This window comes from Acinonyx jubatus, chromosome B4 (assembly GCF_027475565.1).
Source record: "Acinonyx jubatus isolate Ajub_Pintada_27869175 chromosome B4, VMU_Ajub_asm_v1.0, whole genome shotgun sequence".
Classification (NCBI taxonomy): domain Eukaryota; kingdom Metazoa; phylum Chordata; class Mammalia; order Carnivora; family Felidae; genus Acinonyx; species Acinonyx jubatus.
Genome location: NC_069387.1, coordinates 67,068,260 through 67,095,939, shown reverse-complemented (window position 1 = coordinate 67,095,939; position 27,680 = coordinate 67,068,260). Strand labels below are relative to the sequence as shown.

The 27,680-nt window shown below is 35.7% G+C and overlaps 1 protein-coding gene across 5 annotated transcripts in view; it reads right to left on the bottom strand.

Annotated features, from left to right (window-relative positions):
* The window catches only part of CNTN1 (contactin 1), a 362,215-nt gene that overhangs the window by 146,376 nt on the left and 188,159 nt on the right, over positions 1 to 27,680 (bottom strand). For all 5 annotated transcript variants that reach the window (XM_053226130.1, XM_015085046.3, XM_053226129.1 and 2 more), the window contains 7 exons: positions 26,401 to 26,433; positions 15,832 to 15,964; positions 12,051 to 12,223; positions 9,531 to 9,626; positions 6,993 to 7,199; positions 3,587 to 3,686; positions 3,249 to 3,430 (listed from right to left, as the gene is read on the bottom strand). In XM_053226130.1, the coding sequence (XP_053082105.1) occupies positions 3,249 to 3,430; positions 3,587 to 3,686; positions 6,993 to 7,199; positions 9,531 to 9,626; positions 12,051 to 12,223; positions 15,832 to 15,964; positions 26,401 to 26,433 (924 nt within the window). The remainder of the gene's footprint in view (positions 1 to 3,248; positions 3,431 to 3,586; positions 3,687 to 6,992; positions 7,200 to 9,530; positions 9,627 to 12,050; positions 12,224 to 15,831; positions 15,965 to 26,400; positions 26,434 to 27,680) is intronic.

The following is a 27,680-nucleotide window of genomic DNA, read 5'->3' as shown; positions in this document are numbered from 1 at the left end:
AATTTTCAGGTGCTAGAGCCTAATTAAAGCCATGATCCTAGATGAAATCACCAAGGTTGTGAGGAAATAGAGAAGATTTTCAGAGACAAACCCTGCTTGCTCCCATGTTCGAAGGGCATATGGATTGAGGAGGAGAATGCAAGTGGTGCATAAGGATGTTAGCAAAGTATGGATCCCAGATGCGAAGCACAGAGAGCGGACAGTGGAGGACAGCACAGTCAACAGGGGCGTCTGTTGCTGCTGGATCAGGTAAGACACAGCTGCGAAGTGGCCATTTGCTTCAGCAACATGACGTCATTGGTGATCAAGACAAGATTCCGGCAGGGAGGGAGGTATGAGACTCAAACAAGAATGAATTTTAAAAAGAAGAAAAATTGACCACAGCATATTTAGAAAGTATAGACAAATCTGTCAGGAAGACAAGAAGAAGGGAAATGGAGCAGCAGCCAGATTTAAAAATATTTTAAAGAAGTAGGAAACAAGAGCCACTATACACTGATGAGAATGATCCATTGAAAAAATCCGGCGATTACTTTCGCCAGAGAGGGAATTGCTGGAACAACAGCCTTAAGGAAGTAGGAGGGTACAATCAAGCACAGAGTAGAGGTGTCGGCCTCAGATAGCAGCTGAATCCATAGCAATGAGGTATGGGTAAAGGTATTGGATAGATGTGGGGTGGGAGCCTGTGGAAGTTCTAACTTGATCTTTCATTTTCTCAGTGAAAGAAGAAGCCAAGTTATCAGCTGAGAGTAAGGTTGAAGGGGGAGGTGTTAGGGTTTGAAGTAAACTGTGAAGGCATGAGTAGGTCATCTAAGGGACTGCAAGAGTAAGTGGGCCTGTGGAAGTAAAATATAATTGCCAGGCAGCACCAAGGGCCCAGTTGAAGTTAGTGATGAATACTTTAAAATGCTCTAATAAGTATGGTGATGTTTATCTTAAGTCATATTCAAGCCCCTGGTTCAGGCACTGTAGGCAAAAACCTCGATTTTTCCGGGGTTGGCCTTTTACAAAGGTAGTAAGACAAAACAGAAGGTGGTGAGTGCATGGTGGAGGAGTACAAGGGAACAGTTATGAATGATCACAGGTTTAGGGAAGAGGTAGGTAGAGGTTGGCGGAAGTGAAAGAATGTTAAACCGTTGCCGGATTAATTGGTTATCGTTCCTGGTAGCGTCCAAGGGTATTAGAGAGACTGAACTAGAAAGATAGGAGATAGTGGTTTGAAAGAAATGTGTGAAATTGAGATTATAAAGGGATTGTAATTTGGAGGGGGGCATCTGGATGGCTCGGTTACTTAGGTGTCTAACTCTTGATTTTGGCTCAGGTCATGATCTCACAGTTGACCATGAGATTAAGCCCCGCATCGGGTCCATGCTGAATGTATAGCCTGCTTGGGATTCTCTCTCTCTCTCCCTCTCTGCACCCACACCCCTATCTAAAAATAAATAAACATTAAAAAAATAAAGGGATTATACTTTTTGGTAACATTGAGGTCTGAAGTGTGGCCATGGGAACGGGTTGCTCAGGTGGGTTGACAGACAAGATCATTAGGGAAGAGGAGTTCAATAGAACGGAGAGGCCAAACTACTAAAGATAATCATAGTCTAAGTTGATTTTGATGTCACGAAGAATGTCAAGAGTAGTGTTCTGGTTTGTAAGAGCTGCCAAGAGCAAAATCCTTAGAGAAATGAGGGGGTTTGTCCTGACAGATAGTTAACTGGACATTTAAAGGAAAAGAGATGGAACGTAGTCTAGAAACAGTGTATGGAACAAGAAGAGCAGGTATACTGCAAACCAAAGGGAATGAGAGCTGTGGAAGAAAATTAGCCACTGCCTGAGAGGATTACAGGGGAAGCAGTGTCTTTAAGGGAGAACCATGTTTTAGTTAAGTGAGAAGTTCAGAGTAGAAGTTATAGAGAAGTTGAGAATATAGGGGATTGCGATGACAGCAGCCTGTGTGTTGTAGAAAGTATGGTACAAAGGTTTCAGAAGTTAGGGATGGGGAGGAGATGGAGACCTAGAAGGACATGTGCAGAGCTGTGTAGGTGTTAAAGTTCAGATGATAAGGGAGGCCTGGAGTGCGTGGCTTTCTGTGCCAAATGGAATGAACAGGGTAAAGGCAAAAAGAGCCTAATCCTGGTGAATTCTATGGGATGGTGGTGATGAGACTGCATGTGTTAAGTCATTGGAGGCACTTACTTCATCCCTGTATAGACAGAGGCCTGGGTCTGGGTAGGGGCCACAATGCCCCTTCCCCATTCCGATATCACAGTTTGGCTCTCACATGTGTATGGAGGCATATGTTCAGTTGCTTGTGTATACTGGTATAAATGTAGAGGTTTGTATATAGTATGAAAACAGTATGAATCCTGGACAGAGGACAGAGAGAGTATTTCTCTTATCTAGTTCCACTTGTTCCTGTCATAGTGTGTGTCTCTGAGTAGACACTCAATGGATGCTTGTCCTTTAAATGAATGGGCTTACTGAAACCTCAGATGTTTGCTTAGTTGTGATCTTTAAGTTTTATATTGTACAATAATACAGAAATGATTTCAGCCGAAAAGTTTCAAGTGGTCCCTGAAACACAACATTCTATCCCCCTAAATATAAGTGTGTGGGTGTGCGTGTGTGTGGGTGTGTGTGTGTGTGGGTGTGCGTGTGTGTGTCTGAATCAAACACTTGACCAAGAAAACTGCTTCAAAAAATTTTTTTTTCCTCTTTTGGAAAAAAGGAAGTTCTCAAACTGTGGCTCCTGGTCTGGTAGCATTAGCATCTTTTAGGAACTTATTAGAAATGCAGATTCATGGGCCCTAAATAGAACTTTCTAACTCAGAAACTCTGGGAACCAGCAATCTGTGTTTTAATAAGCCCTCCAGGTGATTTTGAAGCATACTTGAGTTTGCAAGTCAGTGGCTTAGCCTGAGTCATAATGCATAGTTTCTTCTACAAATAAAAAGGTATTGGGGAAAAAAAAGAACAAGGAAGGGAGTCAACAAGTTACATCAATTGTATTTTCAGAAAATTATCAAGAACACTACTATGAATCCATTGGTGTTAGTATGATGCTAATAGAAGTTTATAACTTTTATAAGCCATATTTGTGACTTCATTAGATGGATAAATATTTCACCTTTTTGCATAATATGATACATCACTGTTTTTAAACTATTATATACTAGCTTTTCAAGTATGGAAATGGCTATAAATAAGATACTGATGCAATTTACAGAAAATTAAAATAACATGTCTACCTTGAACATAAATTCTTGCCTGGTGTTTATCCTTTCCTCTATTGTTCTCAGCCTCACATTCATATGTGCCTTCATCTTCTAGCTGAATATTGAAGATCTTGAGGACAGCCCCAGAGGTGCTGATCTCAGCAGTACTTGGCATTGGTTCTAGGACCTTCCGCCATCGGATATCAGGAACGGGACTTTAAATAGGAGATAACAAAAGCTAAGGGTCCACAACATTTCAAAGTAAATTACTTTGTTTCTCTATAGCTAAACACTTACATCATTTATTTCCTAAATGGTACAAAAATTAATATATTTCTATATATGTTAATAAAAAATATAAGTATACTTACTTGCCAAGCGCAAAACACTCTAATGTCACATTTTGGCCCATCAATGCATAAATGTCCTTGAACTGAACTACGATATCAGCAGGATATGGTTTTGTTGTTCCTAATATCAAGAAAAATACAAATATCCACTAATTATTAGGCAGAATTAAAAGAGTTTTTTTTCAATATTGTAATTTTGATAGAATTACTTCAGTATGGAAGACATTTCTCAAGTACTGGGAACTATCTGATCATATCACAATGCATAGACTTATTTGTTTATGCATAGTATGTATATAGCATAAATTTCATCAAGCATTTCCAATCATATTGACTCATTCTCAAGCTGTGTAACTAATTTTACTCAATTCACTAAAAAAAATTTTCAAGGGGCGCTTGGGTGGCTCAGTCAGTTAAGTGGCTGACTTCGGCTCAGGTCATGATCTCGCGGTCCGTGAGTTCGAGCCCCGCGTTGGGCTCTGTGCTGACAGCTCAGAGCCTGGAGCCTGTTTCGGATTCTGTGTCTCCTTCTCTCTGACCCTCCCCTGTTCATGCTCTGTCTCTCCCTGTATCAAAAATAAATATAAAAAAATTTTTTTTTCGAGAAGTCTTAAAGAGCATCAAAAATGTGTGAAACACTGTGCCAGGAGCTAAATGAGACTCAGGAAGGAAGAGAAAGGACAAGGGAAATGAGGGAGAAGGGTAGAAGGAAGAGAGAAGAGTGTAAAAGAAAGAGGCCAGGCGAGAAAAGAGGGAAAAAAGAAGAAAGACATGCATATGGCAAAAGGGAAATAAGTTGAAAAGAGGGAAGGAGAGAGGGAATGAAGAAAAGTGTTTATTCAGACAACACTGTGCTTATCAATATAGTTACCTTATTGAATGTATTGAGCACATCTGTACTGAGAAATGCTTTATTCCCTCAATCTTACAGTCACAGAAACAGGCTCAGAAAGGCAAAATGCATGGTTTAAGATTATAGTATGAACGGTACTTTGCACTTCATTGGTACTAGAGAGACAAATAGGTACACAATGACTGAAAATACAAGTCAAAACAAAAATAAGTGGTCTGAAAGGGTGGCAGCTAAGGAGGATGGTTGATTATGCAGGGCCTATGGGAATTTCAGGCAAGAAGAGTATTTGAATTCACCAGACCAGTTTGGGTTGAGGAAACAACATATTAAGACAAAGTTTCAGGAGTATGCAGGGAATTTTTTCAAAAATTCACAAAATATATGTGTTGAAGATGAGCTTGAATCTATTATCTAGAAGGTTTGAAACTGTGACATTAAACATTTTGAGAATAATTTCCTTGGTGATTAACTGCCAGTGCATTTGGGAAAGAGAATTTATATGAATATCACCTTTGGTTTAAGTAGAAAATCTTGTTGGAAGTTTTAAAGAATGGAACATGGAGAAGAGAATTTTAGAAGAGTATCTAAGGAAGGCTTTGTCATTACTTCAGGCAAAACAGATGAGGGCTTGAGCAGTAGGAATAAAAAGGAAAGAACTGGTCGGAGCTGTCTTTCAGAGGCAGAATCAACAGGACTGCTCTTTGGGTCAATGTTTTCACAACTCATAGATAAAAGATCCAATTTGTTGTAATCACTGGGGATGCTTGCTGAACCTACAAATTCCTGGGTCACATCCCAGACCTGCTGAATTAGTATTTCTGGGTTGTACATTTCCGCAAACTTCCCAAGTGCTTACATACTAACTGCAGACCACTGAATTAGCTATCTGGAGGATGAGGAGAGGACAGGACTTGAGGATTAAAAATGCTATTCTAAGATAGTAGAGATATGACAATACCACCAAACAAGATGAAGAGCACTAGAAGTTTTAGACATGAGATGACAGATGTGTCTGGAACATTTTGAACTTAACATTCTCAAAAACATTCTGTATGACAAGTCTAGGAGGTAGGTAGAATTAAGTCCTAAACAAAGAGAAAAGTTTTAGACATAAGAATGTGGACTCATCTCCATCGTGCTGCTGTCGAAAGGCATAAATTGGTAAGAATATCTGAAAAAAGATTAGAGAGAAATATAAGAAGGAGGAAGATCTGGGGAAGGGTACTGCATAGAATTTGTCAGAGAGGCAGGTGGAAGATAACGGGAGGGAAGGAGCTGGGAAAATTAGGAAAAAGAAAGAAGAGTTCAAGAGAAGCATAGGAGATCAATAGTGTCAAAGTTCATACAAATTCAGAACTGAAAAGTATACTTTGGATTTAGCAAATAAGAAATTGTCAAGATTGTTTGCAGTTAATACAAAAGAATACACAGAGGGAAATGATGGAGAATAAAGATTCTGAAAAAAAAAAAGCAGGAATTAAATGGTATACTGAAGTCTCTAAATGAATCAAATGGTAAATGAACTAGTGCAACTGGAAGAATTAGCTAGAACAGGAAGAGAAACACTTCTTCCACAGAGATGCTAGTAAGAAATAAATAGATGAGATGAACTTCTGGGGTAGAATAAGAAAGAAACCTATAGAAGTTTTTACACGCTGGCTGCTTATGATTCTATGAGGTAGTAGATCTCAAGTGTCTCCAAGATTGTGGAGAGAAAAAAGAGCCAGAAGTCAAAAAATATTTATTGAATACCAACTACGTGACCACAATCTTGAGTAGAAAAAATGCAGCCACAGTGATATGATGACATTTTCCCCATTTCTTATTTAGAATAGAGGCAGGAACCAAGCCTAGGTCTGTGAACAACAATTCCCAGTATTTCTTCAGAAGCCTGAACTCACTGATGTGAGTGGTAACAGGAGGACTATGATAAAAACAATGGGAAGTAAGCAAATATGTTGAAGTCTGATTTTCTTAGGAAGTGATGCATTAAAATAAGGAATGCTGTTCAACTGGAATCTTGGAAATGCCATTCAGGTCTGTCAGTAATCATCAATTATGGCATCATGGTAGTGATACCCCATGCTACTTACTTATAGCAGAAAGGCAATACGTACACTAATTTGCTTCATGTAAATAGTTCCTTAAAATATCAAAGTAATAAAACTGCGTTTATTTCCTAATTCTATAATCACTATAGCTTATTTTGATCTAATCATTTGTTCTCTTTCATTAAGTTACTAAAAACTTTGAATGGACATGAGAATAAAAGCAGAGGTCAGTGATTCCCACTGTAACCAATATATGGGTATTAGGCTAATGAATCAGTGCCTACACATTCTCTGAACTAGAAGCAACCAGTCTGACCTGGACCATCTTAGGGCACTTTTAACATGTAAATCTCCATCAGAAAAACTAAGTAATGACCAAGACTTGCAAAGTCTTCTGTTTGTGTATCTTCTGTTTGCCCTGACTGGGCAGCCAACAAGTCTTCCCACTGGATATTTCTTTTCATATTGTAAGTACTCCCATAAGCAGACAATCTGCAAAAATAGTGTGTAACAAAATACTTACGTTCAGGTTGTGGAATGAGTGGGATAAATTTGCTGAACACACTCTTTGTAATAGAAGGACTGGATACAAAGCAGGAATAATTGCCTTTGTCTGATGCCTCGACATTTGCAATGTAGAGATTTCCATTCGTCTGAGACACAAATCTTCGTTTATCCATTGTGATAAATACAGGAAATTCATTTAGAAGCCAGCGGTAGCTAAGGTCATCTGGAAGAAAATATTGTCTCTTATAACTGTTGTTTTCTAGCAGTAAGCTAAGGCATAATCCAAACTAGGCTATTGCAGAACAAATGTTGGATGTAAGCCAAGACAAACAGTGCTTTTTCCAAAAGCTACCATATTTTTTTTTGAGTAAATATAAGCATGGCGATAAGCAATGGTATCTGTCTTTCTCAAATATTGTATGGACTATTAATATTCTTACTTCGATTTCACTGATAGGCTAAATGAGACTCAGAGGTTAAATGTTTTGCTTAGAATTTCATGATTGGTAAGTAGAATCAGACCCTGCATTAATATAGGAAATTCCAAAATTTCATGACCCATCTTCCCTAATGCATTTTAAAAATAAAATGAAGATTGTTAACCACACTGTGTCTTTATATCTTTTTCCTTTTGCACTCCTATTTTGAGTAACAGATTTAGAAATGAATTTCCACTAAGTCTTTTCTTAAAACAGCAGCCAGACTCATCTTTCTATAACTTAAGCAATGTCATTGGACTCCTCTGGTCTAAGCCCTCCAATGAAAATATCACTCTAGTTACAGCCAGTGTAATCACTATGAATTATAAGGTCCCATGTGATACAGCTCTTGTGTCTCTCCAATTTCATTTCTTACTACCTTCTGCCTCATTCGCTCTATTTCAGTCACCCTGACTTCCTTGATCTCCCTCCATAGTCCCATCTCACCCCTTGCTCCTGCTGCTGCATCCGCCTGGTATGCCCTTATCTCAGACATCTGCACTGTTAGCTTCTTCATTTCCTTCAGGGCTTTATTCAAAGTTACCTTCACAGCATTGTCCCTTACAAGAGTTCAGCTATCCCTTTAACACTTACTCTTTCCCTTCCCTGAATTAATTTTCCACCCTGGAGCTTACCTACTACCAATATCTTGGTAGGAATGTAGTTCAAATGGAATCTTGGAAAAGCTATACCTGTTAACTATGGATCTTGTCTGTTGGCTGTCTCTTCCAGTAGCAAATCCCTGAGGGCGGGTGGATTTTCCTGTTTTACTCAAATAGGTATTCTTGCGGCATACACGGTGCCTGGCACACGTAATTGTATAACAGGTGCTCACAAGAGATTTGTTGAATGAATGAGTGATTAAATGAAGCCCATCCAGTGCTGAATGTAGTCAAATGTAGTCATTGGCTATTTATGATCATTATCTTTGTTTGTGGGAAATGCTATGGAGATCAGGGGATTTTTTTCCCTGTAGTTTTAGCAGTTCTGCATAATAAAAGATTACTCTCTCATAGAAAGGTTGTTACATCATTTTGAATTCTATGTTCCTCCTATATTTAGCATTTAATAGTATTTCTCCTGTTTTATTAGAGAGAAAACTACTGATATTTGATATATAAACAACCAGACTTCATATACATATAATTGTAATAGAATATATTCTCTACGAAGGTCTTTAAAGACAAATTTATGCCATAATATTAGAATATAAAACATTGTTTTTTTCCACTGTGAAAAGTAGTGTTTATATATTGTTTCAAGAAGATATTTTATAAAAAAAAGCAAATGAAAATTAATGAAAGTATATAAAGCGTTCATCTCTTAATTAGCACTTGGTGGCTTTTCTTTTAGCCATATCAAAGTACAGAAAACCAGTATTCAAAGGTTGAATCTTGTTACAGATGACAATTTAACCCCTTTCTAAATTGGATGATTATTCTTGCAGATAGATGCCCTCAAGAGATTAGTAATTTATTATGTCTTTATCCTTTTTAAGCATTTATATAATTCACAGTATACTGTAGATATAATATTTTTAATATTATATTAATATACTGTTCTATTTTAAAAATAATTTTAAAAACTTTGAATGGACATGAGAATAAAAGCAGAGGTCAGTGATTCCCATTGTAACCAATATATGGGTATTAGGCTAATGAATCAGTGCCTACACATTCTCTGAACTAGAAGCAACCAGTCTGACCTGGACCATCTTAGGGCACTTTTAACATGTAAATCTCCATCAGAAAAACTAAGTAATGACCAAGACTGTTCTATTTTTAAAATAATTTGTAAATACTCTATCATATTTTCTCCTGTGTAACAAGAATGTTAATAAGGGCATAATCTAACATATATGTTGTTTATAAACCAATATGATTCCAGACCTTTGGAATTAGGGCCAAGTGACTAGAGAGCCTAGAAGGGTCTATAACCATTATTAAGTGATACATTACAAGGTTAGACAAATATTGAGTCTTATTTAATCATAAATGTATCATTATTGTTAAGAAAATTAACACTTGATGCGTTCATTGCACAGATGCTTACAGTCACAGAGGAACTTAATTTACCTGGAAAATGGTAGGGAGGATCACAGAGAAGCACCATTCCCTTCCCTTCTTTCACTCTGACCTCAGGACGCTCCTCAGGTGGGAAAGGGTCAAGATCTAATTATGAAAGCAAAAAGGAAAACATTCACTCTCCAGTCAATAGAGATTTTCATTAAAGTATATTTTTTTACCTACTAACTCATTTTTGGATATGATACTTCTCAGTTGCTTTGGTGGAGCCTGTGCAAGTCAATTCTGCTTTTATACGCTGGCATTTGCATAAACTCTAAAAGACTTCTGTGATGAACTCCAGCAACTGGGTATTAGTATCGGCCTACGTAAGTGTGCTAACAACCCTGAAGATTACAAATATCCTCAACCTTTGCTTCAAGTTAAGGTAGAATCTTAGTAAGGTAATTTCAATCTCAGTAAGTAATTTCCATCTGGAAATACAATTGGCTCAGACAAAACCAGGATTCTACCAAATAAGTAAAGAGGAGTGACTTGGAGTCACAAACTCATTTGAAAAGTCTATTTCTCTTCCCGAGGGGAGGACTCCAAGGGGGTGAAGGAACAAGATGAATGGCAGGAGCCTAGTCACCAACTTTTTCTCCTTTTCAAATTCTGAGTTTTCCTTAGTCTCATCTCCTTCATTCTTTTCTGTTTACTTAGAATTCACATTTTGTTTAGTTTCATGATACTCTATTTTTTATATTATTTTTAAAAAATTTTTTAACACTTATTCATTTTTGAGAGATGGGAAGAGACAGAGCATGAGTAGGGGAGGGACAGAGAGAGAGGGAGACACAGAACCTGAAGCAAGCTCCAGGCTCTGAGCTGTTAACACAGGGCTTGAACCACAGACCACGAGATCATGACATGAGCTGAAGTCAGATGGTTAATTGACTAAGCCACTCAGGCACCCCTCATGATACTCTATTTTATTCTTTATTTGTTTTACTCATGCTCATTCTGTTTCAGCCCTGACTCATCTCCTACTTCTCAGTACGTGAATTATAAAATCAAACTGTTACCTCTCTGAATATATTTGTATCTCAGAAAAGTCATCATTCTAATTATTACCTTTGTGCAGAGAGCCCTTCAGATATCTATCTCTCATCCTGATGCCTCACTTGAATGCCAACCCTATCCTCAAATACTTAGCTGACATTTCAACAATGATAACTTAATGTCACTATAACCTCTGCATGTGAAGCCATTATTTAAATGCTTCCTCCCAACCTTGAAATTGGTTTTACTTGATCCCATTCCATTATTAAAGAAAGCAGAATGTTTCTGCCCTTTGACTTGACTTTCCTTTTAAAAAATTATTTAGGTTCCTTTTTCTTCAATGCAATGCAATTGTTCTATTGTTTCTTCAAGGACTGGGTTTATTATTTATATTCCAACTGTGGCCACATTAAATGAGTCTGATTGTTCACACCCTCTGGTAATCACTGCCACATGGGTCCTCTTAAAACATAGTTTTCAGAGTGCCTGGGTGGCTCAGTCAGTTAAGCGTCTGGCTTTGGCTCAGGTCATGATCTCACGGTTCATGAGTTCAAGCCCTGCATGGAGATCAGTGCTGACAGCTAGTACCTGGACCCTGAGAATCTGTCTCAGTCTCTCTCTCTGCCCCTCCCCTGCTTGTATTCTGTCTCTATCTCCAAAATAAATAAACATTAAAAGAATTTTTTTTTATTAAAAAAACATGGTTTTCATCCTATATTTTGCAAAGGATTTAAGTGCTAACTTATAAAATCACATACTGGAGATCATCTAGCCCAACCCCTCTTTCAATGTGCAATTTTCTTCTAGAATAGCTTCTATCTTTAAATTTAGCACAAGGTTCCTGAAGGTATTTTTTCACAACTGCCTCCATAAGGAGAATATTTTAAACTTAAAATAATTTAATTAATTTAATTTAATGTATTCTTAATAAGGTAAATTAAGTACTATGGATTAAGATTCTGGCAGGTGGAGTTGAACTTGAGAGAACAGAAACTGTTAGTTACAATGTCGAAGATGGTTTCTGCCCCCAAAAGCTTCCATTGAGAACACATGGCTTGACACTTCCACTGAAACTAGTTTTTAGAAAGTTATTCAAAATCCCACAGAACATGGCCTTTGTTTCACGACGCTTCACTCTTGAAATTTTCTCTCCACAATCTTTTTTTAAAATTTTTTTACATTTATTTTTGAGAGAGAAAGAGAGAAACAGAGTGTGAGCAGAGAGAGAGGGAGACACAGAATCTAAAGCAGGCTCCAGGCTCTGAGCTGTCAGCACAAAACCCAACATGGGGCTCAAACTCATGAGAGGTGAGATCTTGACCTGAGCCAAAGTAGGATGCTTAACCGACTGAGCCACCCAGCCGCCCCTCTCCACACAGTTTTAAATGTGACCATATAAGACCCACTTTATCTATGGATCCTTTCTTTCATTTTCTTTTCATCTTGATTTTTCTTATTGACTCTTATGATGACATCTAATTTTTCCTTCACCTAAATACACTTGACCATGTTAAAGTTACAGTCACTTACATCCAAAGCTCAGGGTTGCTTCAGTGCTTCTGACCATCCCATAGTTATTTGATGCCAAACAGTAATATATTCCAGCATCTTTCTGTTTGTCAGGGTTGTTGATAACCAGGTTTCCTCCTACCATACTGTACCGATCACTTGTCAGGTCAATATCCCCATTATTCATTCTCCATCTATGAGAAAGAAAAACAAATGTCATGTCAAAGGTCATGAGGCCTGCAAATAGCATACTGGGCTAATGTCATTCTAAAATAATATGGGTATGGCTTCATGTGAAATCAGATGATTAAGTAGATGACTTGGTATGGTATTTCTTCACACCCTATAATTCTGGGTCGCTGGGCTCATAATTTATGATTTAGGTCAGGCACATAAAGGTAAATGTTAAAGTGCATGAAACATTTTCTCTTTATTAATAAGACATCTGCAGAGACATATATTTCACTGAATTTTGCTACATTAATTGGTTTCTTAGCAGATATACATGGATTATAAATGATAATCATCTATGTACTAGTAAGATTCATGCATATCCAGATGTGTTGCATAAAATATTAATGCATTACTCTAGTAAAAAGTAAAAAATAAAATATAAATTTCTGATTCTATATATCAAAATAGTTTTTCAATAAAACTAATTGAAGTCAGGGTTCTACTGAGTAAATGTCACATTCTGACCACTAGAGGTCGATCACACAATTTGAAAATTGCAAAAATCAATTGGATCTTTTGTTTCCAAGCCAATATACAATTGCAGGTATATTTAGGGGATTGTGTTAAAAATAAATTGACTAAAAACAGGAATCTAACTTCCTTGGTGAGATTATGAGAAGAATAAATGTAGAAAATAGTTTTCAATTAAGCTGACCATCTGTGTAATATACATACTCATTCTGTATCAGGGTTCATGTCTTCAGCAATGTCACAGGCAAGAGCCATGGTCAATTAGTGGGCTGGGGCCTCATGGCTCATTGCCTTGCATACTTCTAATTAGGGTTAGAATCTTACCAAAAAAAGCCTAAACATTTTAGAATACTTTTTATTAAATCAAATTACTGGAACATTTTTAGTTTTAACTTTTATAATATAGGACGTAATTTAAAAGCAAACCCAGAAAACTGGGCTTTTGCATTTTGAAAGCCTCCCAAATTCCAACCCAATGAATAAATCTTCCTTCCCCCCAGTTTGATGGCAATGTTGGCCCTACTTGAACAATCCATTGTCAAGTTGTTTAGCACTTGCCAAGGCAATGGGTTTCCTTGTTGAGCAATTCCAATTTTATTTTGTTTTTCCACTATGATGACTCCAAACTTTTGCTTATTGCATTAATTCTTCTCCAGTACATTTGATTCTGCCTTTTAGGTTATATAATGATTAAGTTTTGCTATTTGGGTAGGTTCACTGGTTTACTTTACTTTCAGGAATACACACCATTCTTGTAACTCCTTTCAAACAGTTTTAAATGCAATTTAATTAGCATTCTTATTATTTTGGGGGTCAAAGCAAGATGATGAAAGCTTCAAGGCTGGTAAGTAAAAGGTAAGGTTCCCTGCTGTGCCTTTCAGGGTGTTGCCATGAATAAGACATTACCATGGAGTATGCCATAAATATAAAACTACTGTGTGAATGACACATTGCATGATGACCAAGGTTAGTATGGCTCGCTCTGAATATTAAGTAAATTTTAAAAACTTCAAATGTTCTTTTCAATCAGACACGCTGCATCATGAGCTGAATTCTTTCTTTCCTTCCCTTTCTTCCTCCCTCCCTTCCTCTCTTTCTGCCTTCCTTCTTTCCTCCCTCCCTTCCCTCCTCTCCTCCTCCCTTCCCCCCTTCCTCTCTTTCTTTCTGTCTTTCTTGTTGTCAAATGCAGACTGCCTTCATAACAGAATTAAACATCTACTTCTCCTTCCAGCTCTCTATATTAAGGTGCAAGGTCAGGAGGCCACACTCATCCTAGGCATTCAGTGCAGGTACAACCTATGGAAGGGAGTTGGTGATATATTTGTCAAGCAAAGCTTTCTCTCTTATTTTTACATTTTAAATTTTGATAAGAACGCTTAATATGAGATCTACTTATATAAGGTATCTATAATAGTGAAACTAGCGAAGCAAAGTATAGAATGGTGGATGCCAGAGACTGGAGAGAAGAGAAAAAAAGGGAGTCGTTAATCAATGTGTATTAAGTTGCAGTTATGCAATGTTTTGCTTCTTACTGTGTCTGTGGGGTTGGGAAGGGGTTGAGCACAGTGAGAAACTCCCATTTCTAGAACCTATCTGAGAACAATCTCTTCTGTTATGGTGCCTCCATTTCAGCCTATAGACTGATCTGCTAAGTTTCCATGTATGAGTGTCAAGGACAAAGTGTCACAAAATAAGCATCACCAAAAGAGCTTTTGAGATCACTGAAATAGCATTTGAGATGTTATCAACCTATCTATATAGACACATACTGAAAAAATTATATGTTTCTTTGAAAGCCATAAAACCTGTGTTTCAGTCCTGGATCTGTGATTACTAACTCTGAAGCAAGTCAGTTTATATATTCAAGATTCAACTTCCTTTCCTATAAAACTATGTGCTTGGGTTAGATCTCCTCTACAGTCCCTATTAGTTATACTATTCCATGCCCATAACTATGTATATAAACACCTATTATGTATGGCTTAAGGGTAGAAACAAGTCTAGCTCATCAAATATTTTCAGAACAAACATATTACTTATAATTTATAAAATGTCTATTTATTTTGTACTCCCATGCATGAAATTGAAACAATAAAAATAATTTCAAAGGGATGGTGATTTTGTATATAAATTCATATTTTATTTTAAGAATAATTTTGTAATTTAACCCAGAGACTTAAGAGAGTCTCTTGAACTCAAAAGAAAATAAATTCAATTAGAATGAAATTTGATAACGACTTTTTCTAACAATAGACAGTTGTTTTTCTACTGAGAAAAAAATACTATGAAAATCAATCTTGTTGAGTGACAACCTTCAATTAACTGACATTAATGCACTAAAGTCCCAATTTCCCCATCAATCACTTGCTTTGTCTTCATGGAACCATTTCACAGGTGAAATTCAAATCCATTGGTGTCAGGTTGATTTTTTAATCTAATTCATTGTATCAGGCTAGGAATTGTTAGTATACTTTTCTGAACCATCTGAAGCAGAAAAACCCATTGTTCTTTTTTTATAATATAAATACGTACCTCAGAAAAACAGAGGGAGATATATTTATATGAATTGTCTAATAGGCGGGGATATTTAAGAAATTTGCTGTATTATCTGGAATATAGATTTGATACTACTGAAAAAAGTGGTGCTTTCAGGATTATAAATGCAAGCTCTCTAAACGTAGTTGATACAGGAATATCATCTATAATATGTAAGTATGCATTACCCAGGTCAATGCATATAAGAACATTTTATTCTCAAATGAGTATATTTAAATTGTGCATGATTTTCACATAGCCTTTTATGTGCTTAAATCCATGATCACCATTAGAAAATTTTTAAATGGATAATATCAAAAATCATTGGCATTATCTGTGCAGAAAATAGTAAGTGGATTATTTGCATATATTTAAGGAAACTTATTATCTGGGCATTAAACTACTCTATTTTGATAACTTATATGCCAATATTTTTGTTAATATCCCTGTATTTTGTTAACAGCCTTATATTATAACTTTTTTCTATCATTACAGGGTCACAGATGTTGATCTATAATCTGGTCTGACATGCCACTCTGAAAAGAGCAGTGAGGTACATTACTTGTAAACTGGGAAAGGGCTGGCTCGTGCCCTACAGTTTAGTGAAACTTTTCCTTCTGGTGATTCCTCTGGATAAATGGTATTGATTGGCTGCTCTTCGAAAATTGGTCCAAATCCTTTGTCTTCCTCAGAAACTACAAGAAAAATAAAATTATTTTACATTGTGTTGCTATAAGTGAAAGAAAATTTGGACATGTTTAAAAAGATTTTGGAAAAAATGCCAGAAACACAGAATCTCCATTCCCATTTGAACAAAGATATTTGCCTTCATAATCCTGAGGAAAACATTTAGGTGCTTTATTCAAAATTCTTTTCTGCCCATCTCTCATTGCATTTCCCAAAGCACCCAGTGTTGTCACGCTTAACTACTTATAGTCCCTCAAATGAGTCATGCTTTCATGCCTCTGAGCTTTTGCAACATGTTTTTTCCCCTTTCTAGACTAATCATCTCATTTTTGTCCTCCTATCAATACTCAAAATGTCCTTTATGATACAACAGTAGTTAGTTCCTCCAGGAAGCCACCCCTCAACCCCCCTAGCCTCAGTTGGTCCTCATATGTGCTCTCAGAACTCCTCACATAGCTTATGGTACTTAACACACCTTCTGTGATTCTTGATACAATTGTCTGTTCCACGAGACTGAAAATGCTTGGAACAGGTGGCTGTGTCGATAATCTCTCAGCTAGCGGTCAAGCAGTCTGGAGCACAATAGGTGCTGAATGAGTTTTTAATAAGAGAATGAATGAATTTGTAGATGCTCTGGGGAAATTAGGCTCTTCCCTGAGTCACTTTTTCTTTTTTGTTTTATTTTTTTTTTACACATGTGACCAATGCCTGTACTCAGGAACATCTAGAACAGTCAATAAACAAATTACATGGATATGGGATCTGACCAACTGGTTTAGAATTCATCACAAGCATACCCATGTTGGGAAGCAGCTGTTTCTCTGGAAGGGGAGAGTGATGCTTCACAGCAGGAAGACGAGAAGAGAATTACTCATATGACATCAATATGGCAGCACTTACAGAGAAGAGCTAAGAGCCATATGCCCCATATGAATTAATACTAGCATGTGTGGCTAGGAAGGAGGATATTCTTACATAAGATCATTAAAATGTCTCTGCTAGAGCAAAGCTATGGTTCACTCCTCCAATTTATTTTTTAAGAGAGTTTAAGGTGAACGCCACAGAGACATTTTTGTCTTCTCTAAAAACAACCTTGAAGATGAGAGCTTTGTTCCAGCTTCCCTGAATGAGTAGTTTGATTATATTACTTAAATCTTGCCTCAGTAGTGTTTACAGTGTCTTTGGAAAAATTATTTAAACTCTCCAAGCCTCAATATCACCCTTCATAAAATGAGGATAATAAAATCTATCCCATTAAGACACTGCAAGAATTATTTTGAGACAATGCACATAGGACAGCAGTGTACCTGGCTCACAGTCAGTATTCAATAAATGATTTTGCCAACTTTCTCATACATTTGCCAATCCTTTCAAAATTTAATTTATACATCTTATGTACATCTTATGCATATATCATTATATGTATATGTATATATTTGTATATCAACTCATGAAATTTCTAAAAGCAAGAAGCCACACTTTATTCACTCTTCCTGTTCTAGTGTTATTAGCGTTGTATCAACACCTATTTGGTACATGTAGCTGATTAATAAAATCCTCAAGTTAGTTTCTCTAAGTATGAAGCAACAATTTTTCTAAACTTGCCTGAAATATTTTAAAAAGGAGATGACTCATTTTTAGTTGGAATCACTGAAATTGCTATTCAAGAATTTATAGACCTCAGTTACATTCCATATCACCATTCTATTTCAGATAGCAAATTGCTGGATCAGAATCAGAGGAATGATAGAAACTAAGATTTAGTTCCAACAATGTACTTCTCCAAACTGTTGTTTTGTGCAAGCTATTTGGTTTACATGATCAACATTTAAAAATGTTTTGGTTTACATGGTCAATGTTTAAACAAGAAAGGAAAGAGTAGGGCCATATGTTCTAAAGGCCCTCAGGCCCAATACAACCATAAATAAGATCACAAATGCAAGGTATTCACAGAAGCCCTCTGCTAATGACTGTGAAAGTCCTGCTGTGAGCAGTGTCTAGTTCCATATTCTTCCCGAGGCTGTAAAAAGCCAGAAATGCATACAACGTTTTCTGCTTCACTTCTAATAATTTTCCTGATGATGCCCAGTATTTCCTGGCCTTTTGGGATATAACCACACACCAGAGGAAATGAGGAGTAAATTCCAAATCTGTGATAACTGGAGACTTTCATTTGGATGTAGGCTCTAGATTTTTCAATCTCTGAAAGAAATGACCTTGTGCGTATCCATGATAAAAATCATATGCCATTTTTCTTCCCACTTGGACAATTTTATAAGCTCTTCCTTGAGTCTCTCCCAATTGCACAGCTTTTCTGATTGGAACAATTTAGTAACACCTGCTGATCTGGAGATGCTTTGTTTCTTCCCAATTCACATGAAAATGCTTAAAACGACAAGCAGAGAAGTGCAGTTTTATCAGTATTTTTAGATTCTCTTCTTGAAGACAAGATGACTACTATTTTAACTCTGATTACTATTTTAACTCTATCCTCAATCAATGACAATTTTAGTGTGAATTTTTCAAAAAATTTTTAAAAATTTAAGTAGACTAGATATGTAGAGAGTAAAAGTAAATATTATTTATAGAAGGTTAAAGCTCATAAATATCTTCTAAGTACACTGTATTTATATAATGATCCTGATGTTTATGTCATTACTGTTACTACCAATGCATAAGATCATTAAATTTAAGGGGAAATGGATGTTTGATGCACTTATGCATATAATTTAAATAGAATATCATTGATCTGCACTGGATTGTATCTTGAGTTTCCATTTGCTACATTAGTGGTAGCGTAAGAATTTCAGAAAGTCACTTGGGAGACCTTTGATGAACTATGGGACTATAGGTATTAGTTGTTCCCAGTTCAGTCAATGACTTGAATATGATCTTGGGTATGGCGATGGATTTTTAGACAGAACACAAAAGCATGGTTCATTAAAGAAAACAAAAGACAAGCTTGATTTTATTAAAATAAAAAAAAATTCTGTGAAAGATACTCTTAAGAGAATCTCAGGTCTTCAAGGTTAGGGTTTTTCCTTTTGATTTTCTCCAACTTGTATTCCACAAACAGCAAACAGGAGAGACTTACAACTAACTAAATCTTTGTTGTATTTAATAAGAAGGATATATTAGTGATTGCACACTATTTCAAAAAATTTGTCCTCATCCCAACAGGTACAGGTTTGTAATAGTTAACCCCCCTTTAACATTATTGGGTTTCAATGCAGAAATAGCCAGTCCTGGCCCATCTAACATCTGCTTCTCTAGTGCCCTCTGGCAGTGCCATGAAAGAGATTGTAATAATCACAAATTCTCAATTTATAATTTCATCAGCTTTCTTGAAACAACTACTTTTATCATTCTGAAATAGCGTTATGTTCATTCTAAACTGGCCTTAAATTATTTATGGTACTGTATGGTATAGGGGTGCCTGGGTGGCTCAGTCGGTTAAGCATCTGACTTTGGCTCAGGTCATGATCTCGCAGTTCATGAGTTCAAGCCCTGCGTCGGGTTCTGTGCTGACAGCTCAGAACCTGGAACCTGTTTCAGATTCTGTGTCTCCCTCTCTCTCTGCCCCTCCCCAACTCATGCTCTGTCTCTCTGTCTCTCAAAAATAAATAAACATTAAAATAAATTTAAAAAAAAGGACTGTATGCTACCTTCAAATTCAACAAAGACAGAAGTATATATATATACACATATGTGTGTGTGTGTGTATATATATATATGTATATATGTATGTGTATATATATATATATATGAAGGTGGACTTACATATTTTAATTAAATGTATAATCTTAAATATTTCATTTGATAGTGTATCTTTTGATTTTAAGGCATATATGCTTTCGAGATAAAAGTTGGTCAGCTTTTAGAAAATTGAGGATATTTCAGTAGTTTCTTCATCTTGATCATATGCATTAAAAATTATGTTTTTTTTTTCAGAAAAGAGACCAGCAATGAAAATTTCCATGGAAAATAATCAAATGTCACGTACTTATAATGACGAGATTGTATCTCTTGCCAAGCAATATCTCAAGGAGTATATGTAAAGATTAAACACTTTTTGGGTGAAGTGAGTTGAAATTTATATGCCAAACTGGATAATACTAGTAGTACCCCATGCTATTTTTCTTTCTCAAAGACAAGGACTCTTCATAAATTACATGTATATTTCTTCATATTCCTCATCCATCTGGCCTTTATAGGAACAGACAACAAAACATTCAGGGGACAAAAATATGAAGCTACTTTCCACCAAAATATTGGACTTATTTTTCACATTGAGAGAACACTGCATTCAAGCAAGATACTTTCCTCGTCTCATTCTCTAGGTCAAAAGCAGAAAAGGACACACTTCACATCACAGTAATGTTCCTGGTAAGTATTATTTTATAAATAGAGGGTCCCTGCTTTTGTAAAATGTACAGGCCTAAATAAAACAATGTATTCATTTAGATGGTTTAGCAATTACTGTACATATTTTATTTGGGGAACATATTTGGGTCCTTAAAAGATAAATTACTCAAGACAAGCTTGTGAATTGCATGGGCATGCGGGTGAATCTATGAATGTGATCCTCACAACCCCCTTGAAGAGGGTCTGAGCTCATCATTCTGTTCACTCCACTAGGGCACTCAGATCAAGGAAAAAGAAATTTCTGGGAGGACACGAGGCTCAGTAAAGGAATCATTAATGCAAGCATTACACTCTCAGAAACAGAAAATATGACCATCTTACTGTTTTTTTCTACAGCCATGGAAGTAATTACATGATAAGTTACAGTGCTTTGGATGTATTATGAGGGTATAGGGCACCCAAGACAAGAAATAGGTATTACGTTACAGAAAAAGAAGATTAGTTTTTAAATATGTGCCCTTTTTCTTAGAGGGTAAATTCTTCTAAAAAGAAGCACAAAATTATGGATGATTTCTCAAGCTAATTGAAGACAACATTTCATATCACTCTTTCTTTTGATTTACTCTTAATGCAAAATCACCAGTTTTCTACCATGTGATGTTAGTCTCTTGCAGAAATAAGTTCAATTCTTTAAATTCTTTAATTAATTAATTAATTAATTAACTTATTTATTTGAGGAGTGCAAGTAGGAGAGAGGGGCAGAGTTGGGCGGGGAGAGAGAGAGAATCTTAAGCAGGTTCCACATTTAGTGCTAAGCCTGAAGCAGGACTCAATCCTACAATCCTGGGATCATGACCTGATCCAAAATCAAGAGCTTTGATGCTTCACTAGCTGAACCACCCTGGTGCCCTATAAGCTCATTTCTTAAATTTGATCACGAAGATTAATAAGAATAAAATCATATAAGAATATTTGTTGTCAAATTTACAAATGTGAATGACAGGTAAAAGTTACTGCTTTTTTCAGTACCATTCTTAATTCCAACACTAACATAATCAGTTGTATTCTCTAAACTGGGATTACCTCACCTCTCTTTATGTGGAGATGGTCCACTGTAATCTTGCTATTCTATTTTATGTTTGAAAATTGGAAGCATAATTATGATTTGTACTTGAGATAATTTTTTATTCATTTTATATCTATTTTGAAACAAATTCTGTTTCTCATTCTGTAATATGTCATCTCAATCTGTTAGTTATAAAAACATATTTTTACATAAGTATAAGAAGAATCTCAAGGAAAAAAAACTATTAGAAAAAAGCAATGGCAAAAAATTTTGAACAGAGTCTAACACAGGGATTTTTACAATATTTACAATGTTACAATTATTATAGGATGGAGAGTGTTACAAGTCTCTTGAAATACAATAAATTCTCTAAATGAGACAGCATTTAAATAGTCTCAAAGAATGCTTCTTCCTACTGTCTTCATTGTCAACCATTCCCCACTGATAAGGAAACAAGGCTGTTCAGAGCTTGGAGTTTGAATACTTGGGTGTCCCAATCCTTTAGAGTCATGGGGAATCTATAATGTTGTAGTAATTCACTATAATTAAAATGTAAAGGAATTGGTTTGAAGAAGTTGTAGCAACAAAATTATCAGAACAGAGACTAGGGTCAGGTTAGCGAAAGGTTGACCATATTTCCCTTTGCATGGCTTTATCTTCCAGAGAAGAGCCTATCAAGTCCTTGATAGCAGCCCCTTCCTTGACCACTGCTAAAGCCTCTACACACTGTGTTTTCCTTAACTGTCTGGGCATCTTCCCACACCTACTTCATATCTGACTATATCCCCCTATATAGCACTCTCCAGTTAGTGGACCTATTTGTATGACTTAGACTCCTCAGGCTATCTCTAGTCTATTTTAATTTATAACAGTGACTATATCACAAAATAATGATAAGGCAGTGAATGCTATAAAATCCCAGCCATAATTAGAGATAGACTAATGCTATATGAAATGAAAATAATGCTAAGTACTTGATGGTAGTCTTATGGGAAACATGTCATGAAAATTTGGGTGTAAGTGCCGTGAAGACAATGGAAATTCCATATCTGTTCTCTCTTCAGAATTTTAATTTTCCTTGATATTAGCTTTGAATATTATAGTCATATGGTAATCCCATTGCACAAATTATAGATTGTTTTATACTCTAATTCCTACAGAATAAGTATTATACTGCTGTTTTATCTCTTCTCATACTCTTTTTTGTCACTAAATTACAAAGGAATTAAAGAGATACTTATTTTCATTTTTGGTTAGTATAGGTGAATGTTGGTCCTGAAATAGCTATATCTTATTATTTTTTTTCTTATTGTTAAAGTAACAGCAGACCGTAATTGAGAAAGCATCTAAGTATTTACCCTCAAATATTCAGTTATTAATTAAATATCTGAATATTACAGGTTCACTATATGGAATTCAGTTGTATTCATTCTCTTAACTCAATAGGATACATGTTGGTTTCATACAATCTAAAAAATAAAAGAGGAAGAAATTTTTAAGAGACATGGAGAAGAGTGGAGTTGGGCTTTAGGATTTTTAAATAAATTTTGGTGTATTTTATTTTTCAAACTAAAAATATCTATGTATTATTTTAATGCATATATTTATTTTATTTAAAAGCTAGTCACCTAGGCTATTAAGACTACTATGAAGTAATAGTTAAAAACTATTGTAGATCCAAAATGATATATTGGATAGAACTCTCCTATTCATAAGTGAAAAAACAAACCTTACTTTCAACTCACCTAAGTGATGTAGCAGACATTCTTCTTTGACTAACCAGTTCTAGTCCTCCCCTCCTACCCTGATGACAAAGGTCAGATATGTTTAAGGATCAAATCTTCAGTCACATGACTCAGAAATATAGGTTGACTCTCATTAATGTCATTACATTACTCCTTCCTATTGGAGGTAAATGTGTGACCCCACTCTGGGCATTGAGGTGACTGGAGAACTACTGAAAGGTCTCTTACTTTTAAAAGAAATACATACGAGAAAAAAATACAACCTGTAGATGTTATTATGTCTACACGTAATATCTGCAACTGCATCACTTTTCCAATAGGTCAAGTAGAAAGCCTTAGTGTTGACTATTGGATTCACAATGTGTACATCATTGGTGACATGGACAAAGCATCTTGGTTGAATGCTGGGGTGAAGGTCTGATCAAAGTAGGTTCAAAGGGAAATATGGGTCAGAGAAGGAAAGACAGAAAGCATACTCCATTTTTTTTTAGTAATAATGTTGAAAAGAAGAATAGAAAAGTGGGATATTAGCTATACAGTATGGGATTAGCAGAGACATGATTACTTAAATGAGAGAAATTACTACAGAATGTCTATATGTTGACAGTAATAATCGAGTAGAGAGGGGGAAACTGATGATGAGGAGACAAGGCAGGCAATTACTGGAGCCATGAACTTAAATAAACCAGATGGGATAGGACAAGTGCACAGGTATAGGGTTTGGTATGGTGAGATCACGTATAAAACAAGCAGGAAGACACAGTCTATGAGTATAGATGTGGAAGGAAACTACATATAGTGGGGTGAACTTGTGGAAGTTCTCTTGAGATTGTCTCTAACACTTCTGTGTAATAGAAAGTAAAGGACAGCCAGGAGCTGTTGGAGTTTTGAAGAGAGGGAAGCAACTCTGACATGAGCTAGGAAAATGAGGAGATGAATTCACTGGGGAAGTGGAATATGTTGGCTGGGCAGTATCAGCTCTTAATTTGAAGTTAGTAGTCATGAATTTAACTTGATATCGGTCAGCATAAATGAGGTTTTTTTTCCCTTAGTAACTACTAGCTGGGTGGGTGAATAAGCTTGGGAATATCTGGATATTTTACAACTCTTCTTTCCTCAGAGATTCACAGTACTTTTCTCTCAGTGTAATACTGTTGGTTGAATTGTGCTCCCACAAAAAGATATGTTGAAGTCCTAATCCCTGGTACATCAGAACATGAACACATTTGGAAATAGGGTAATTGCAAAAGTAAAATCAAACTAAAATGAGGTTAAAGGTGGGCCCTAATCCAATATGACTGGCAACTTTAAAAAGAGGGAAATTCAGGGGGGCCTGGGTGGCTCAGTTGGTTAAGTGACCCACACTTGATTTTGGCTCAGGTTATGATCTCACGGTTCGTGGGATTGAGCCCTGCGTTGGGTTCTGTGCTTACAGCACGGACGCTGCTTGGGATTCTCTCCCTTTGCTCCTCCCCTGCTTGCACTCTCAAAATAAATAAATAAATAAACAAAAAAAGGAGGGCAATTCAGACACAGACGTAGACACACACAGAGGGAAGATGTGAAGAGACACGGGAAGATGACATATGAAGATGGAGGTGAACATTTGCAGTCATGCTGCCGTGAGCCAAGGAATGTCCAAAGCTACCCAAAGTTGGCAGAGGCAAAGAAGAAGCCTTCTCCTACAGGTTGCAGAGGAAACATGGCCTTGATGATACCTTGCTTTAGACTTCTAGCCTCCAGAAGTGTGAGACAATACATTTCTATTGTTATAAGCCACCCAAGTTGAGTTACTTTATTACAGCAGTCCTAAGCAAGTAATATATGTATTATACTTATTACATACATAGTATAAATACTTATTACTTAAAGTTAACAATAACCACTGAACTTTTATGAACTAACCTTTCCCAAATTTATTTGACAATGAAGTCCTTTCTAATGTAATTCCTACTAAGATCCTGTAGAACAAGTGTTTTCTGAAATGCTTGGAGAAACACTGACTTGACACAGCCCATATTTCCCTAACTCTATGTTGTTTTTGTTCCACATCATTTATTTGGAATTAGCTCCATTTCTAACTTTTGAAATACTTCAAGATTCCCTAATGTACTACCCCCATCATTAAATATTCCTTTTTTCCTCAAGGAAAATCTTTTAAAATGCTCATTACATTTTTCTTATAATTTCGTTATCTACTAACTTATTTCCTAGTATACAGTAAGGTTGTTGAAGTCAAGAAACATATCTTACTGATCTTTATATAATGTACATGCAGTGATTCCTAACTCACAAGGTGGGAACAGAAATGGCTTTGGTGGAATTCATGCTAAGACTTTCCCATAACCCTCAAGGCAACCTACAAATGAAAGTTCTTCTGACCCACTCTAGCATGAATATTGTTGATTTGGCATGCAAGTTGTAGCACTGTTTGCTCAGTGCCTCTTTCTAATTTTTTCAGTGTCCTACCACTATGCAGTAGCTTTTATAAGCTACGAGTCTTAGTGTGTTCATTGAGCACCTATCATGTATGATCACTATGCTAGAATCTATCACCACATTCTTTTTTAGTCTTTACAAGAACCATGTGATTTTTATACATGGGAAAGTAAAGCTCATAGAAGTTCAATAATTTGCACAAGATCAAAATCTCTAGTGAATACCAGGTTGAATATGCAAATCCAAGTTGGTCTTACTCTAGATTCTGTCTTCTCCAGTATACCACTGCCTCTATTTCTGGCCAGAAATATTCAGTGGTTGAAATAGAATCTAAATTAGCAGAATCACTAGTTATACTTAATAAATTATAAACAATAAACTCTGCACCATCTTTGGAGCCCTAACTAAACTGTGTCTTAAGGTTCCAATGTCATTAACTTTAACAAGTTAAAGAACTTGTTGAGAGTTCTTTTTCTCTCAACAAAGCAAGAGGATTTCAGAAGTAAGTTAGGTGTTTACAATATTTAAAATATTGCTTCAAAACTTCATGGCATTAAATTGTTACAAAGCATTAGGAAAAACTAAAGGCCACCTAGAATATATTTTCAATCTGCTATAATAATCTAATAGCATATTTGTTTGTGGTGTATCCATTCATTCATTTTGGCAATCAAACAAGTGGTTTTATGACCCCAGATAAACTATCTTATAGAATCTCCAAGTTATCTAACATTTATTTGCCATTAAGTTTATAGATTTAATTGCTTAGAAATAAAATATGGTTCATTTGGAAAAGTTATTTAAAAAATTTATTCTTTTATCAACTTACCTCCATGACCATATCTTCTGTACCATGTAAACTCTAAAAATAAAAGAAAAAGCAATTTTAATCCCAAAGCAGCTTTTCAAGCTGTGGTTTGAAACATTACTCAAGTAACTGATACTAGTTAATAAAATGACATTACTGGCCTTTTCTTATTATGGTTGATGTATCTTCACATGTTTGCAACTATTTATTTCATTTCTTTGCATTTTATAGTTGCATTAAAATTTATGGTCAATAGAATTAGGACAAATTTTCAGTACTAATAAGGTTATTCCTTCATTTTATTCATACAAATAAGACTTAGCCAAAATAATCCTACCACAAAATTTTATTATATTTCTATAATATGTATATAAATATGCATGTAATTGTGTGTGTGTGTGTAATTCCTGTCATTATAGCAATGTCATTAAAATCCTCAAGCACTGATGGAATTATTATATTTTATGGATTCTGAAGTCATCATAATAAAAACTAGTCCCCAAAATAAAATAGCATTTTTATTCCTTAATAATAAACAAAAAGTACAGTAGGATGTCTAGCAGGTTCATCATTAAACCAAAAATGGGGACTGATAAATGAAAAATAATTTCCACCTAAGTCTTACACTCAATAATAACCAAACAAGTATTTACTGAGTTAAGGCAATGAAATGAAGGTATTAGAAAAATGGATTGTTAGAAAACATGTTGCTTTCAGATAAAAATATAATGCCCCTCTCCTAGTAGGAAATATTTCTGAATCCTTTGTAGTTGTCTTTGAAAGACAGAGGTATAGTATCTCTCCTAAAACTACAGCACTTTCAAAACTGCTTTGTTGTTTTTAATGTCCTTGAACACACTGTAGATTATTTTAAAATTGTTTTTCACAACACCAGCCAGTAATAGGAATTGAATATTAAGTTACAAATCAATTCATTAAAAACAAAAGTAACAAATGCTTAAAGCCCATTACTCTAATTATTTTACTACCTTTTACTTTTATTTACCCAATTGAGGTTACTTAAGGTACTGTATCCTTACAGTGAAAATACTATATAATGGTGAGCTATTGTATATCTTTTCCAATGGCACTTTAAATTATGTCAATTTGTCAAGATTGGGTATAGCAGTAATATTTAGTCCCCAGCCATTGATAAATGTTACGCAGCAGGGACACTTTTCTCTCCCAGAGATCCACATTTTAAACATTAAGCAGCACACTACTACATAAGATTGATTTAATCTTGTGACATTTTAATTGAAAATAAAAAGGAAAATAGGGTCGGCTTTAATATGTATTAA